This window comes from Xenopus laevis, chromosome 3L (genome assembly GCF_017654675.1).
Source record: "Xenopus laevis strain J_2021 chromosome 3L, Xenopus_laevis_v10.1, whole genome shotgun sequence".
Classification (NCBI taxonomy): Eukaryota; Metazoa; Chordata; class Amphibia; order Anura; family Pipidae; genus Xenopus; species Xenopus laevis.
In genome coordinates, this window is record NC_054375.1 from 25,576,125 (window position 1) to 25,591,800 (window position 15,676).

General features: G+C 36.8%; 1 protein-coding gene across 1 annotated transcript in view; it reads right to left on the reverse strand.

Moving 5' to 3' along the window:
* Nucleotides 1–2,855: 2,855 nt before the first annotated feature.
* The window catches only part of vwf.L (von Willebrand factor L homeolog), a 106,106-nt gene continuing 93,285 nt past the window's right edge, over nucleotides 2,856–15,676 (reverse strand). The window contains exons 47-52 of the mRNA XM_018251980.2: nucleotides 11,414–11,530; nucleotides 10,512–10,610; nucleotides 8,910–9,038; nucleotides 8,113–8,152; nucleotides 7,159–7,256; nucleotides 2,856–3,476 (exon numbers count right to left, since the gene is read on the reverse strand). Coding sequence (XP_018107469.1) covers nucleotides 3,288–3,476; nucleotides 7,159–7,256; nucleotides 8,113–8,152; nucleotides 8,910–9,038; nucleotides 10,512–10,610; nucleotides 11,414–11,530 — 672 coding nt within the window. The 3' untranslated portion in view covers nucleotides 2,856–3,287. The remainder of the gene's footprint in view (nucleotides 3,477–7,158; nucleotides 7,257–8,112; nucleotides 8,153–8,909; nucleotides 9,039–10,511; nucleotides 10,611–11,413; nucleotides 11,531–15,676) is intronic.

Genomic DNA, 15,676 nt, shown 5'->3' on the forward strand with positions numbered 1-15,676 from the left:
AGATCACCAGAATTAACGACTTTTTCCAATTAATTTCTATTTTTTGTGTCACCATTTTTCTAATTTTGAAGTGTAACGGTCATTTTTCACCTTGTAAAGCAGCTCTGGGAGGGGGGGGGTCACCGACCCTGTAAACTGTTCTAAATTGATACATTTAGTTGATACATTTCTTATCTTTGTCCCTGCTGAGCAGAATCCCTGGGTTTCATTACAGGCAGCTGTTAGAATTGATACAATAGTTGCTAATACTCCAGAGATGCTGCTGAGAAATGTATCAACTAAATGTTGCAAAATTGTAACAGTTCAGAATCAACACCTGAATTACTGAGCTGCCAGACTCAAACACCAGAGACATGAACATTCAACATTAAACTTAGATTTTGGAAAAACAGTAAAAAAAATAAAATAATGGAAAGTCATTGAAAAAAGTCTTTATTTCTGGGAAACAATCTGATTTTGCAAATTGTTTTTTGTTTAAATATCAACCCATTCTTTGGTTTAAAGGGGTTGTTCACCTTTAAATTAGTGCAGTATGATGGCTTTCATTTTTTATTATTTGTGGTTTTTGAGTTATTTGGCTTTTTATTCAGCTGCTCTCCAGTTTGCAATTTCAGAAATCTGTTTGCAAATTCAGCAATATGGTTGCTAGTATCCAAAATACCCTAGCAACCATGCATTGATTTGAATAAGAGACTGGAACGGGAACAGGGGAGGCACTGAATAGAAGGATAAGTAATGAAAAGTACAAATACTGATACATTTGTAGCCTTAGGGCCCTTACTCACTGGCGTTCTGACCTGCGCTCCCCTGCGTTCCGTTTTTTGGCGCTCAGCCGCAGGGGAGCGCAGGAATAGACGCATGTCATTATTTCAAATGGGGCTGTACTCACTCAGGCGCGTGTAGGTGCCGAACGCAGGAAAAATGCAGCATGTTGCGTCTCAACCTGCGTTCGGCGCCTACACGCGCCTGAGTGAGTACAGCCCCATTTGAAATAATGACATGCGTCTATTCCTGCGCTCCCCTGCGGCTGAACGCCAAAAAACCGAACGCAGGGGAGCGCAGGTCAGAACGCCAGTGAGTAAGGGCCCTTAAAGAGAAGTTTTTTTAGATGGGGTCAGTGACCCCCATTAGAAAGCTGGAAAGAGTACGAAGAAGGCAGATAATAAAAAAGAAAAAAAATATATATAATACTAAAAGTTAACTTAAAGGAGAACCACCTGTTTAATGGCTAATGTGCGCATTTGTTAGTTATTACACTAGACATGTTTTTAAACCTTTCAGGGATCTAGACCCAAGGTTCTAAATTATATATATGGTCATCTTTAATCAAAGCAAGGTTATAGATTAGCAAAAAGTGTTTTATCAATCATTCCAAGAATATTCAGGACAATTAGTAAGTCTATCTAAAGATATTTTCTTTCCATGATTAAGCCTAGAATTAACCTACAAATTGGTGTATTGGGCTTTACTTAAAATGAGTGTTTCATGGGCCATGGGTCGTGCAGGTTTCAATAGACAATATATTGCAGCAAGAAGTAAAAAGAATCCAAAAGTATTTTTTAACAGGAAGGGGTCGGACCCTTAAGAGGTTATTTACTAAACCTGAATTTATCTGGTTGGGCTTTCTGGGGCAAAAACTTATTTTTTGTGGAAAAAAACCTTGGATTTTTCAAGATTTGTTCTACCCCAATGCTGTAAAAAGCCTGAATCTGAAAAATGTCAAACCTGTCGAGTTGATGTATAAGTCAATGGGAGATGTCCTTATCCCAATTGGAAGATATCCTGGTCTGCTCTGGGTTTAGTCCGATAAATTCAGGGTTTTCGGACAAAAACCCCAAAATATTGAGTGATTTGGGGGGGAAAGTCTGAAAAATCGTATGATTCAGGTTTTTTATTTAATTTTATAGGTTTTTTTTTTTACCAAAATCGGGGTTGTGAGTTTGGTCAAGCTTTTTTTATTTAAATTATGAAATAAATTTGGATTTTAGTAAATAACCCCCTTAATATCAGAAGGGGGTCAGCTGGCTGATGAGAACAGAGAAAAAGCAGAGATTCTGAACTGTTATTCTTTGTCTACAATACATAAAGCATAATATTTAAGGCTATTGTGATACTAAAATCTACAATTAGTATATATATTGTTATATATAGTTTGTGATTGCATGGAGGGGTCGATGTGTGTGTGTGTGTGTATGTATGGATGTGAGTTTTATTTGAAGGGGTTGAACTTGATGTACTTTGGTCTTTTTTCAACCCGATCTATGTAACTATGATATTTAAAAGAATGCTAAATCCATTCATCAAGCTGTCCCACTGTGCGCCTAGTTCTCTATAGAAGTTTACAAAAATGTAATCACACATGAAAAACAATTCTCCAATATTATGATATTATGATCACAAACTTAATTATAGATGCAAGAAAATTGACCAATGAGAATGTGGATTCCTAACACTATGTCAGCTTCAGAAATTGTTGTGTTATTTTGGTGTAATGATATTACACTGGAAGCAAACATGAGGATAATGGACAGACATGCTCAGTGCTATGAAATCGGGCCTAATGCAAGAGCTAGATTTACGAAGATAATCTGGGATTCTTACAGGAGGATTATTTGCCCTGGAGAGTAAGGGTAAAGTTTAATTGAGCAATATTGAATACAATCCTGTTGTTGCTGGACTACAGTTCCCAGCATGCCTTAACCTTGATAATATGTACAGTATGTGGAGGTATGTAGTCTAGCAAGTGTAGTTATACAAAGGAGTGCAGACGTGTTTTGTGTCCCTTTAAATATACAGGAACCATTTCTTTAAATGAGTTGTTACTGTATAAAAAAGGAGAAATGAAACAAGCTTACTCTAATGTAAAATATTTTTTTTATTTTTTGCACATAACACAAGTGATATTCCTTAAAGACCCGTATTATTGCACTATAAGGCAAATATATACTTCATATGCCATATTCTTTATTTTAAAAGGTATATGTACCAATTGAAAAAATATTTTTATATATATATATATATTTCCTTTTCCTAACTTTAAAAGTAATTTAGACTACAACAATAAATTCTCTTTATTTCTTGTATATGACTGCCATATTATCCAGAGGGTTATCAGCACAGCAGTTGTTAAATGAACTCATGCGAGAGTATTTCACATGAAATGATATATATAAACACAGCTGAGCATGAAATCCTTTCTGGGCGTGTATGTACATTATATTGCATTTCACGGTGCCCAGTAGGAGTGCATAGAGCAGGCTCAGACTTCCATCATGAACTCCCTTGTTTTATTGAGTACATTTATGGGACATACATTCACAGCTTCTTGCTTGCAGAACTTCATGTTCAATCACAGTGCCATTGGCACAGCGGAGTGGCACTTTCATGGCTTCTGTCTGGGTAGCAGTACAGCAGATACACTGGTCCTTCATGCTGTGTGTTTCAATGTCATAGCTTGACTTGCTGGTGCACTTGCCCTGAAACAACAATGTTCACATTAGAACCTAATATGACATCATAAAAGTCATCCATCACTTTATTTCTTACAAGTATTCTCCAATGAGGTTCCTGTCCATCAGCACATCAGCTATGTTCATTATTATGTTTGGTTACACAGCGTGGGCAAGAGGATCTCATTAGATGATCTTCATTTATTACTGGACCACTGGAAAAAGTCTTACTGTAGGAATTCTTCCCTGGTGTTGCTGGGCTAAGGGCCATAGAAGGCTTTTGCAATCAAATTATTATTATTTATTTATATAGGGTCAACATATCCTCTACTACTGCCAGTTTATCAGGAGCCAATGCCTGGAGGGTGGAAGGAAACCTCAATTCTGGGTGGAAACCTATACAAACAATTTAATGAAGTATGTTTTTTGAAGATTCTCATTCATCCAGGTCATATTATAGCTGTTGAAATAAGTAAAATCAACTGGACTTGCTTTTTTTGAAGACGTTTCACCAGTCATAAAAACTGGCATTCTGAATTGAGAAAGCCGGTTGAATGACTGGTGGAATGTCTTCAAGAAAAACATAGCACGTCCATTTGATTTTATCTAATGAAGCATGTTGCAAGCTAAAGTCTAGTCTAACATGTAGGTAATGTAGGTAATCCACAGTTGAACAATATTGTTTGACTAGGCTTTTGGATGCAGTTCTAAAATAAAAAAAAGCTTCTGTTTCATATTGAAGCAAGGGTTGGAACTTGAAGTGACAGTCGAATGTGATGTTATGTCCAGCAACAGTAATATAAAACAAGATTGTCTTACATATCCTGCTCAGCTTTGGTTGATCGAACTTACTCTATCCCCACCACTCCACTTTTTTTTCACCAAAAAATTTAACCAAAACACAGAAATTTGTATTCTGTAGCATTTTAGGCACAAGATACAGGTTCACCTACAGTATCAATATGAATCAGGGTGCCCTTTTATACATTATGCTAAAAGTAATAAATCTACCTAGAAGGTTCATCTTATCTGAAGCCCCTCCAATTTGGGTCACAGGGGAAAAAATCCTTCCTGACTCCAAAATGGCAATCGGACTAGTCCCTGGATCAACTTATACTATGAGCTATCTTCCATAACCCTCTATTCTCTCACTTGCTACAAAGTCATCCAACCCCTTCTTAAAGCTATCTAATGTATCAGCCTGTACGACTGATTCAGGGAGAGAATTCCACATCTTCACAGCTCTCATTGTATAAAACCATTTCCAAATATTTAGCTGGAACCTCTTTTCTTCTAATCGGAATGGGTGACCTTGTGTCAGCTGGAAAGACCTACTGGTAAATAAATCATTAGAGAGATTATTATATGATCCCCTTATATATTTATACACAGTTATCATATCAACCCTTTAGCAGCTCTTCTCCAGCATGAACATCCCCAATTTGGCCAATCTTTCCTCATAGCTAAGAGCCCTGCCTGGCTGCCTCTATATCTCAGGCATGGAGGGGGGGGGCAGGGAAGTACTTCCACTTTCCATTCTGTATTTCCTAGATGTCACTGCACTCCTCAAATACCCTCTCTCTCCTCACTTAAATTGTGTAGCCATGTCATGGGAACGCGACTCAAGCCCCTATTCTGGTGCATAAACAAGATTTTGTGGTGATGCTTGCCTTAATGTTCAGAAAATGGTGATCACCTATGTGCTATAATTGTGGATTCCAAAAGAATGTAGAAAATACAATTTATTTAATAGATGTTGTTTAAGTGAAGTTTATTTTCCTTGACAAATACAGTAGAAAATCATTTTGAAATATTTCTTTTGAGGAAGACAATTTACATTAAATGGATTCTGTTGTGAATTTATGGTGTCGTTTTTATTTCTAAAATACACTGTTTATACCTCGAATAATTCACTCTAACATATGAAATGTTATTCCTGAACGAACAAGTGTATTTCTTTTAGTTGTAATATTGGTGTGTAGACACCTCAGCCATTTTGCCTGGTCATGCGCATCAGAAAGAGCCAGTGCTGCACTATGGAACTGCTTTTACATGGGCTTTTACTATTGAGTGTTGTTCTTATATTTACCAGGGAGCCGTTATCTGGTTACCTTCCTATTGTTCTGCTGATAGGCTGCTTGGAGGGGGGGAGGAAGGGGGGGTGATATCACTCCAACTTGTAGTGCAGCAGTATAGAGTGACTGAAGTTTATCACATGACTGGGGGCACCTGGGAAACTGACAACATGTCTAGCCCCATATCAGATTTTAAAATTAAATATAAAAAATCTGTTTGCTCTTTTGAAAAACTGATTTCAGTGCAGAAGTCTGCAGGAGCAGCACTATTAACTGATGCCCTTTAAACATTCTTAGTCCACAGAGATAATAGGGGGTATATGGGGTGAGAAGCTTCAGGGTACCTAACTCACTCCCAGAATGCATTAGAGCTAACAGGCTTCCTTACAAGCCTAGTAGACAAATCATACTATTAAGCACACAAGCTTTATGGGCTTGTATGGTAAAAGAATATTTGAAGAATTAAACAGTCCAATAGCATGTTAAGTTGAAGCATGGAATAAAATGAAGTTGAGAAACCGTACTGAACACTAAAGGTGGTCATAATTTATAATGATGACCAGTTAAGGAAAATATCATTTGGTAGGAAGGTTGAGGAGACCTGAGGACCTGGAGAAGAGGTTGATTGTGTTGTGATGAAGTTTGTGGCAGGTAGCTCCAGTGTGAGCTAGTAAGAGCAGTTTTGAGCTCCACTGAGGAGATTTAGTGTGAGTTTGCTCCCCAGGTGACATTATCCAGGCTGTAGGGATTTAAGTGGTAAGACTCAGGGACATCTTATAAGGATTCCTTGGAGCACACTGATAGAATCTGGTTTATTGGGGGTAGACAACTGGTGTGAGTCATACCCCTGTGAACAATGTGAGATTATGCCATGAACCATTTGCTCAAAAGGAAGTACCTTCGTTTCTGGGTTTCTTCAATAAATCCACTGTTCCTGATTAAGAACCACAGGCACCCAGGTTACTTTGTGAAAGTGAATGAGCTTTCTTTATAACCACTTATCGAAGTAGCCATAACCCAATAGTAACCCATGTTAGTGTTGCTGTTATTATTCTACCAGCAGCTGTCTTAAACAAAGCTGATTGCTCATGGTTGCTATGGTTTACAGAACAGAAGCAATTGTGCCCTGTGCTGATAAATGAGCTTCAGATCCTTCCTCGTGAGTCCAGCTAAGGGGAGAGTTACATATAGCAGTGCTCAACCCTTAAGAAAAGCTGAATAAATATCTCCCATGTATCTATAGCATTGCAGTAGAAACAAAAGATTTGCTGTATTGTTATAGTCAGATTCAAATACAAATACACATATATCACCTCTCCTTTAAGTCAACCCTACTGACCTGCCTAAAATCCATGGTACATAGATACTGGTCAGGACTGTCCAACTAACATAAACATAATGAATTTTATCTTTACATGTAAAGCCAACCTAAAAAAAACATTCATTATTTGGAAATCATTCAGGTAAAAACAATGAAACTTAAAAACAAAGCTCAGTTATAAGACTTCGTATTAGATAGTTTTGGTGCATTTTTATTCCAGACGGTTCCCTTTCTGGGCTGGAAATTGGATTGCGTTCCAATGAATAACATAATACTGACAGACACAATAAAATTATGCAGCTCTTTAGCTCACCTCGCAATAGTGAAGGTTAAGTTGTCTGTCAGATGTACAGTCATTAACCTGAACATAAGTTATCATTGCAGTTACTTGCTTGCACTCTGGCTCCACACCTGCAGTTGCACACAAAGAAAGGGTTTAACCGTAGTTCTTGCATATAAAAGGCACCTGTATAGTTTAACAATCACTGCATAGTCTCAGGTATAACATCAAGGTAACACACTAATTAATACAGTGGGACATACTGTATAGAATAGATGCATGTTGCCCAAACAATCAGCAATCACATCCTTTTTAGTATGATGTAGAGCAGTGCAGTCCAATTGATGGCCCATGGGCCACAATTGACCCACAACCCCCCTTGTGTGGCCCCCCACATGAAAGTATTACAGCCCAGTCTGTCCTGACCCTGGGTGCCAAATTATAGTGTAACTGCTCTCTCCTGTAGCGGAGACTCAGGACTCCTGTAGCGCCACAAGAAAGAAAATCAGTGATAGATTTCCTGGAGTAGCAAAATAGGACTACAGTTCTATATAATAAAGTGTATACACAAGTAAACATTTACATATTTAGTAACAGTCTACTCAAATCTGCAAGTGCACATCCCATCACAGTTTGATATAAACTAGCTAGATATAAATACTATAACTAATTAGGAAAATACGATCAAATATTGTCATGCATGTATTACATTTGTGTGTGGCTCATGGGTTATGAAAGTTTTGGAGATTTCAGCTCTTAGGCACCTGGAAGATATTTAAGCCTGAAGAAGTAACCCAGGAATCTTTACACTAAAGACTTTCCAGATGAGAGAGTAGACAGAGCCCTGAGAGGGATAGAGGAGGCCCATGATTATTATTGGTACAGTAAGGGGCTGATTAGAGACATGACATGTTGAAGGGGCAGTGAACAGTATGCAGTAGAAAACGTATAGTGGCAGTAATGAGAAGGTAAAAAAGTGTTACTTACAAGTTTCACAGCAAGAATCATCCAGTTCTTTAATTTTACCCTGTTGATCAATTCACACATAAATGCAAATGACCAAATATGATAACAAAAAAAAATTATTTGAGTTTGGCACCTTAAGAAATGGTAAAGCAGTTTCAAATGAAATTGTTGGTGGCACTAGAAGGCACTACATAAACTATCCAGGGGATGCAGACAAGAGACAAGGTATACAAAACAACCAGTTCAAACAACATATACAACTTTAAAATCACACTGTAATCAAACATCAGAAGGAAGTACATATAACTTATTTGGCATTAAGCATACAAGGAACTGTGGATTGAAAAAAAATCTGGGTGTATACAAAGCATGCAGTATTCTTATTGCAGGATCATGCAGGTGCATTTATTTGGCCTCTGTTCCATAGAGAGTGGGAGAAATATATTGCTTTAATAATCCATCCCTGGACCACAGCATCCAACATGATTTAACATCATGTTATAACAGTATATTGAATATGGTGGTAGTATATCCAAGCAATATACTGATGGAGCAAAGCTGCTTTAGAAGTTTTTTTTTATCCTTTAAGGCTCATATACCCTGTAGGCTATTATTCGGTGCAATTATTATCAGTCTTACTAGACATCCAGAAGTTGCAGTCATGAAGGTGTTTTGTCAGAAGTGGAACAGTATAAATTATAAAGCTCCACTGTAAAACTATGAACATGGTCATTAGAAAAGCTAGAGAACATAACATCAACTTAATGACAAAACAAATGTACACATCCTGGACTTGTTTATTTATTTAGAATACTTACCCCATCAGCCAGACATTTTTCTCGGTTCAAGGGTGGGCAGCTGGTTATTCTCTTCTCTCTGGTGAACTCACCGAGATTATTTATTTTACAGGAATGACTGTCACATCCATCTCTCACAGTTTCATTTGGCTAAAGAAACAGGATATATTCATACAATCAACATTTACATGCATTTTCCAGTCTCATGCTGTACTTCATGTTCTAACATCTTGAAGAACCCAATAGATACCATACAATTGCAACTAAAAATGAGGGCGGATTTATCTAACATTTTCTCCTTAGTGGATAGAGGAGAAAGGTGGATAATATGTAGACAGTTATGTGAATAGATATGCTCTGTAGTTGTGAACCGATTTTTGTTTACAAACTTCAGAAGAGAATAATTACTAGAGAACTCAGGAGAGACCCTTAAAATAATCCATTGTGAGAATAAAAGAAGCATGGACTATAGAAAGTGGGCAATCTTACTGCAGTATTTGCAAAAGAAGAAATACTGTAATTTCTCCAGGAGAACAAGGCATAATCTATTAAAAAATAATAAAAAGATCTATCCAAACCACGGCCTCTCTTGGATGCTTTGCTATGCTTGGATGCTGAAGCGGAGAGATGTATTTTGTCTACAGATTGACAGTCTCCCAGATTGGGTACAGGATACGTTATCCGGAAACCTGTTATCCAGAGAGCTCTGAATGCTGACTCCCATTGACTCCATTTTATCCAAATAATTACATTTTTTAAAAATGATTCCCTTTTTCTCTGTATTTATAAAACAGTTCCTTGTACTTGATTCCAACTATGATATAATTAATCCTTATTGGAGGCAAAACAAGCCTATTGGGTTTACATAATGTTTAAATGATTTTTAATAGATTTAAGGCATGTAGATCTAAATTAAGGAAAGAGCCGTTATCTGTTATCCAGAATCCACAGGTCCCCGCATTCTGGATAACAGGTCCTCCAGCTGTACTATAATGTAGCTAATGGAGGACAGCTTTATCTTTAAGAAAAGACTACTGGCAATTGTAAGGCCACTATTTAGAATTAACTTCAGTTCACTGTCTTAAAGGGGTTATGGGGTGCATATTGTCTAAAAATGTAAACAATTATAAGATACTGAAATACTGGATTCTGCACTTTTTTCACCATTAAAAAGGTTGCCCATACACACAAATGGTTGAAAAAAATTGCAGCGTGTCAAAAACTAATTTTGGCGCATCAATTTTTTTTTCACCAATAGACTGTAATGCATTTTGGCAAATTTTCAACATTTCAGGACTTTTTGCAGAAGCAAAGGGGGGGGCAGATTTGCCCATCACTAATAGACGTGTCTTACATTTCTTTTTCTGTGCTTTTAGGCATTTTGTTGGTTTTCTTATAATAAAATATATTGATAAACCAAGTCATTAGCCTTTCGGTAGTAAAGGGCAAGTACTCAAAGCAGCCTGGCTTCTCAAAAGCTTTATGACCAACACAATGAGGTTATTTAACATCTGATTCGAGTTGAACAGGGAAAGCCATGTGGACACCATATGCCAACATTTACAATCCATATTAAATTCATACCTGTCATGGAAATATTATTAAAAAAAGAAAAAGACCAACCTTAACATAAATTATGGTTCCATTTTTCAGTTTCACAGAACAAGAAGTTTGGATACACTTTCCACAGCACGATCCCTCTTCTTTTTTCAAAATGTAATTCTGTAAAGGACATAGAGTTAGACAATGTGGGGGAATGCAGGTATTATAAAGTCGACACACACTCAGGAACTAATGAAGCTACCAAATATGTCTTTGGTATATATCCCAATCTCTGCTCCTTCACTACTCCCATAAACAAACATTCACCGGAATTTTAAAGTAAACTACCTTTTCAAAGCTAGTAAGCAAATAAACATGAATTTGCAATATGAATGCTTACTGAGTACAGGTATGGGACCTGTTATCCAGAATGCTCGGGACCTGGGGTTTTCAGGATAAGGGATCTTTTTGTAATTTGGATCTTTATACCTTATGTCTACTAGAATATCACATAAACATTAAATAAACCCAATAGGCTGGTTTTGCTTCCAATAAGGAGTTATTATATTTTAGTTGGGATCAAGTACAAGGTACTGTTTTATTATTACAGAGAAAAGGGAAATAATTTTTAAAAATTTGGAATGTTTGGATAAAGTGGAGTCTATGGAGGTCGGCCTTTTCATAATTTAGATCTTTCTGGATAAACGAGTTTCTGGATACAGATCCCATACCTGTATAAAATTAGTGGCACTTGAAGTGTTTTGTCCTTATATCTCCATTGATGAGGGGTGGCATTAAATCACCCATCCAGAACTGTAAGCACCCTATGTAGTCAGCAAAAAACTGGATTTGGAACATTTTGTCAATGGAGCTACAACATGCAACAATGGCAAAACCCACCACCACCACCAAGTGGCATTACCCAATTACATCTACTGTCTAGTTAATAAGAGCATGTCTATAAAATAATCATAATTATTTACCTTAGGGCATGCCGGGCAAGTCCTTTTCTTGCATGTCAGTTTGTAACTCATAATTAACCCTTTTGGCGTGGTACATTCACAGCTTGAACATTCATCTATCATTATTCCTGTGTTTGGCTGCACAGCAAAACAGAAAAGGGAAAATAAAATAATTAGAATTATATATATATATATCCCTATGCTTTTAAGCCCAGGCTAACATGGATCAAAATTGTTACGCTATGAAGAAAAGCTGCATAACTTCCCGACTTCGATTTAGATGAGCAATCAAACCATGATCTGTATCCCTACTGATTATTAAAGAGAGTAAACATCTTCTTTAGTAGTATTTCATCAAAGTGTATTCTGAGAACAACACAGCATACAAAAGTTAAAGTCTAATGGGAGGATCCTCCAATGATTTGTTGATTCTACCAATACCAGAGACATCAAACACTAACACTCACTTGGGGCATTAACCCATGGCAACCAATCATATTTATGCATTCATTGTTCTAATTACAACTGTCTGAAATAAAAAAGAATCAACATGAAGCATTTACTGGCGATCACCTAAAAGCAAACATCTTTATAGTGCCAATGTTTGGCATGGAGTTGATCACGTAAACAAATTATTGGGTGGGGCTGGGCATGACCCAACTATCTTGGTACTAACGACAAAATTAATGGTAGATGGAGAACATTAAAGAGTGAGTTCAAGGGATCTAGGCTCTAAGATTAAGGGAAATGTTATTTTTTTGGAAAGTGCCTGTGCCACGTGCAAGTTTAGGCAGAGAGCGGGAGCTTAGGAAGCTAAATGAATTTCTAAAGTCTTGATTTAGGAATGAAGAGTTTGGGTTCCTAGAGCACTGCCTGATTTTTCCTTGGGGTACAATCTATATAGTGGTAATGAAGTGCACTTCAATGGAAGGCATTCTGCTGTGCTAGGGAAAATGCATGGAGTTTGTCAGGAAAAATGGGAGAACTGGAGTCAATTGCATGTGCTGAAATGTATGATATACTGTAATTGGTATCACTGAGACCTGGTGGGATGAAACATGTGACTGGGCTGTGAATTTAGATGGTTACATCCATTTTAGGAGGGACAGAGGGGTTAAAAAGGTGGAGGAGTTTGCTTTTATGTAAAGCTTGAATTAAAGCCATGCTCTAAAGGAATAACTATGGATGACACTGGAGAGGGTGTGGAATCCCTTTGGATAGAGATTACAGCTGGCCAAAAGGTTATAAAGAAAATTCTCATTGGTGTATGAGAAGAGGCCCAGCTACTATAACAAATGGAGGCAGCTTCACAACTAGCCTATGACTAAGTGTCTGTAAGATACGAAACGAGTAAGGCTGTATCCTTTTGTACCAAATAAACAAGTCTGTCTGGAAGAATGGTCTTTGAAGTGCCTGCTCCACTACAATATGATTATCCGCTCCCTTAGATGATGGTTCAGGGTGGTGCACCTGGACCTCTTCCTTCATTTGGTGAGTTTCACATTCTGAGACCTGAGAATTCTATTATAAGCTAGATCAAGTTGTTATTATGGGTTACTTCAGTTATCCAGACATTGACTGGTGAAATGGGGTCAAGTCAAGTCAGAAAAAGTTAGCAGGTTTGTAAATATGCTAAATGACAACTTTTTATTTCAGCTCAGAAGTCACAGGTTACATAGCACATTACAGATAATATCTGTGGAATACAATGGTGTTTTATCTGTTATCCACTATGTAACCTGTGCCTTTTCTCCTTTTTTCCAGCTTGAATGGCTGCCCCCATGGCTACCCAGCAGCTTGTTTATATAAACTATAGTAGCATTTCTGAAGCAAACATGCCAGTTTTACCATTGTACAGCTACAGTACATTATATTTTACATATTACATTACTTTGATACACTTTCAGTTTTTGGTGTTACTGTTCCTTTAAATTATAAGGGTAAAATTCCAAGGTTGGGTTTGTTTTCTCTGGAAAAAAAGACACTTGCGAGGGGACATGATTACACTTTACAAGAACATTAGAGGGCTTTATAGACAGATAACGGGAAATCGTTTTTTTTCCATAAACACACCAGAGGCCATCCCTTTAGACTAGAGGAACAAAGCTTTAATTTGGAGCAGTGTAGGGGGTTATTCACAGTGAGGACACCGAGGTTGTGGAATGCACTGCCAGTTGATGATGTGATGGCTGATTCTGTTAATGCTTTTAATAGGGACTTGGATGATTTCTTGGACAAGCATAATATCAAAGGCTATTGTGATACTAAAAGCTACAATTTATATAGATATTGGTATATATAGTTTATGTGGGTCTATAGATAGTTCAGTATCAGTGTATGTGCACTGGGTTTCATTTGGAGGGGTTGAAATTGATGGACTTTGGTCTTATTTCAACCAAACTTAAGTATCTAACTAAGTATCATAGTGATTGTTCAAAGTATAGTAAAATATCTAGGAATTCTGCAGATCACGCTATATCCGAGGGTAAATGGAATTGACATTGGCAAGTATGGAATATTGGCACAGCGGAGACTTTTATATATGCGATTTTTAAGATGTTAAACGCGAGTGTAATGTTTAACAAATATTGAGTAATTAAAAGGATTTTACATTATTTTGAGTACATCTTTTAGAGCTACTGGAGGCTGAACATTGGAGAAAGGAAAAATATATCAAGACTTGCATATTTTTTAAACATTAGGCTGGAACTACACAATGCGTCTTCTTGATTTCTGTCGCGATGAGAGTAAATGGAAGCGACAAGACGGATGCGACAAAAATAATGTAAGTAATAGAAATGATGGACCTTGTCGCTCAGTCTGCGACTGTCGGATGCGAATGTTTCGTCTTCATCCGACTGTTGTGTCTTGTTGGATGCATGCAGCAACAAGGTCCAACATTTGTATTACTTACCTTATTTTCGTCGCATCGGTCTCCTCACATCCACTTCCTCTCATTGCGATGGATCTCAAGAAGATGCATTGTGTAGTTCCAGCCTTAGTAAGTATCCAATCTAAAACCTGAGAAGTAGGGATGGATGAATTTAACCCGTTTCGCTTTGTGAAAAATTTGCTGGCTGAGAAAGTTCACCAAAATGCATTAAAGTCTATGGACGACAATTTTTTTTTCTCCCATTGAAGTCTATGGGTGCATTTCTGAAAAAAAATTCACTCATTCCTACCTAGAAGGTTTTTACTGTTCAAAAAGACTGGTTAAAGAGCACATAAAACAAAAAGCTGATAACTGTGAATTCACATAAAGGTTTGTCATAGAGCCTTGAAATTACTACACTTTATTAGGCAATTTGTTTTGTGTTGTCTATCCTCAAGCTGTTTTTAACGCAGCTTCATCTTTACAAACTATCAAAGTGATTGTGTCTAAAATTGCACCTTGTACACTGCAGTGCAGTAAATAAATGACTCCTTTAGGGGGTTATTTACTAAACTCCAAATGCAAAAATCACAAAAAAATTTTGATTTTTTTTTTAATATAAAATCAGACTTTTAAAAAATCACAAATTTTTCGGAATTTATTAAACCCTGAGAATGGAAAAGTCTGAAAATCCAGCATCTTATACCTGATGTGGTTGAATATAAGTCAATGGGAGAAGTCCCAATGATTTTTTGATGTGCTCTTTGTTTTGGGCAATACCCCAAAGTTTTCGGGGGAAAATAACGAAAAAAATTTGAAAATCGGATGAAAAAGTCAGAAAAATTTGTGAAAATAAGATTTTTTTCACGCAAAGCTAATTTTCCTGGAAAATTTAATAATAAATAAGCGTAAAAAACCCGAGCGGATTTGATTGGAGTTTGTAGCAGAAAATATTGAATGGACTTTGAATTCGGAGTCTTATAATAGAGTCTTATAATACCAAACCACAAGCGAAAAGGTACTTACAAAATTTGACATAGAATTCTATATGTGCTTGAACTATAAGCAAAGTTTTCTTTTTTAAAAATTGCTCATAATATTACATTAGCTCACAAAGTCTACAAAAAAATCAGAGGGAATTTTAAGGATGTTTTTCCTCCAAAGAGACTGTTAATCATTGCCATATTAAAGCCTTTTATGGTTAGGTGCTGTTTCTCATTTTATAAATTCCATTGAATATTACTGGATAATATCAGCTGAATGTATTTATTACATATTACAGGACTTAGAGGCTCTGCTGCTAATGTCATGCTACCATCATACATTTCTCATTTTTTTTTAGAATTCCATTGACTTTGTATACTTTATGCTCTTTAAAGATGATATTTTTCTATTATAAAATATGGTTTTCA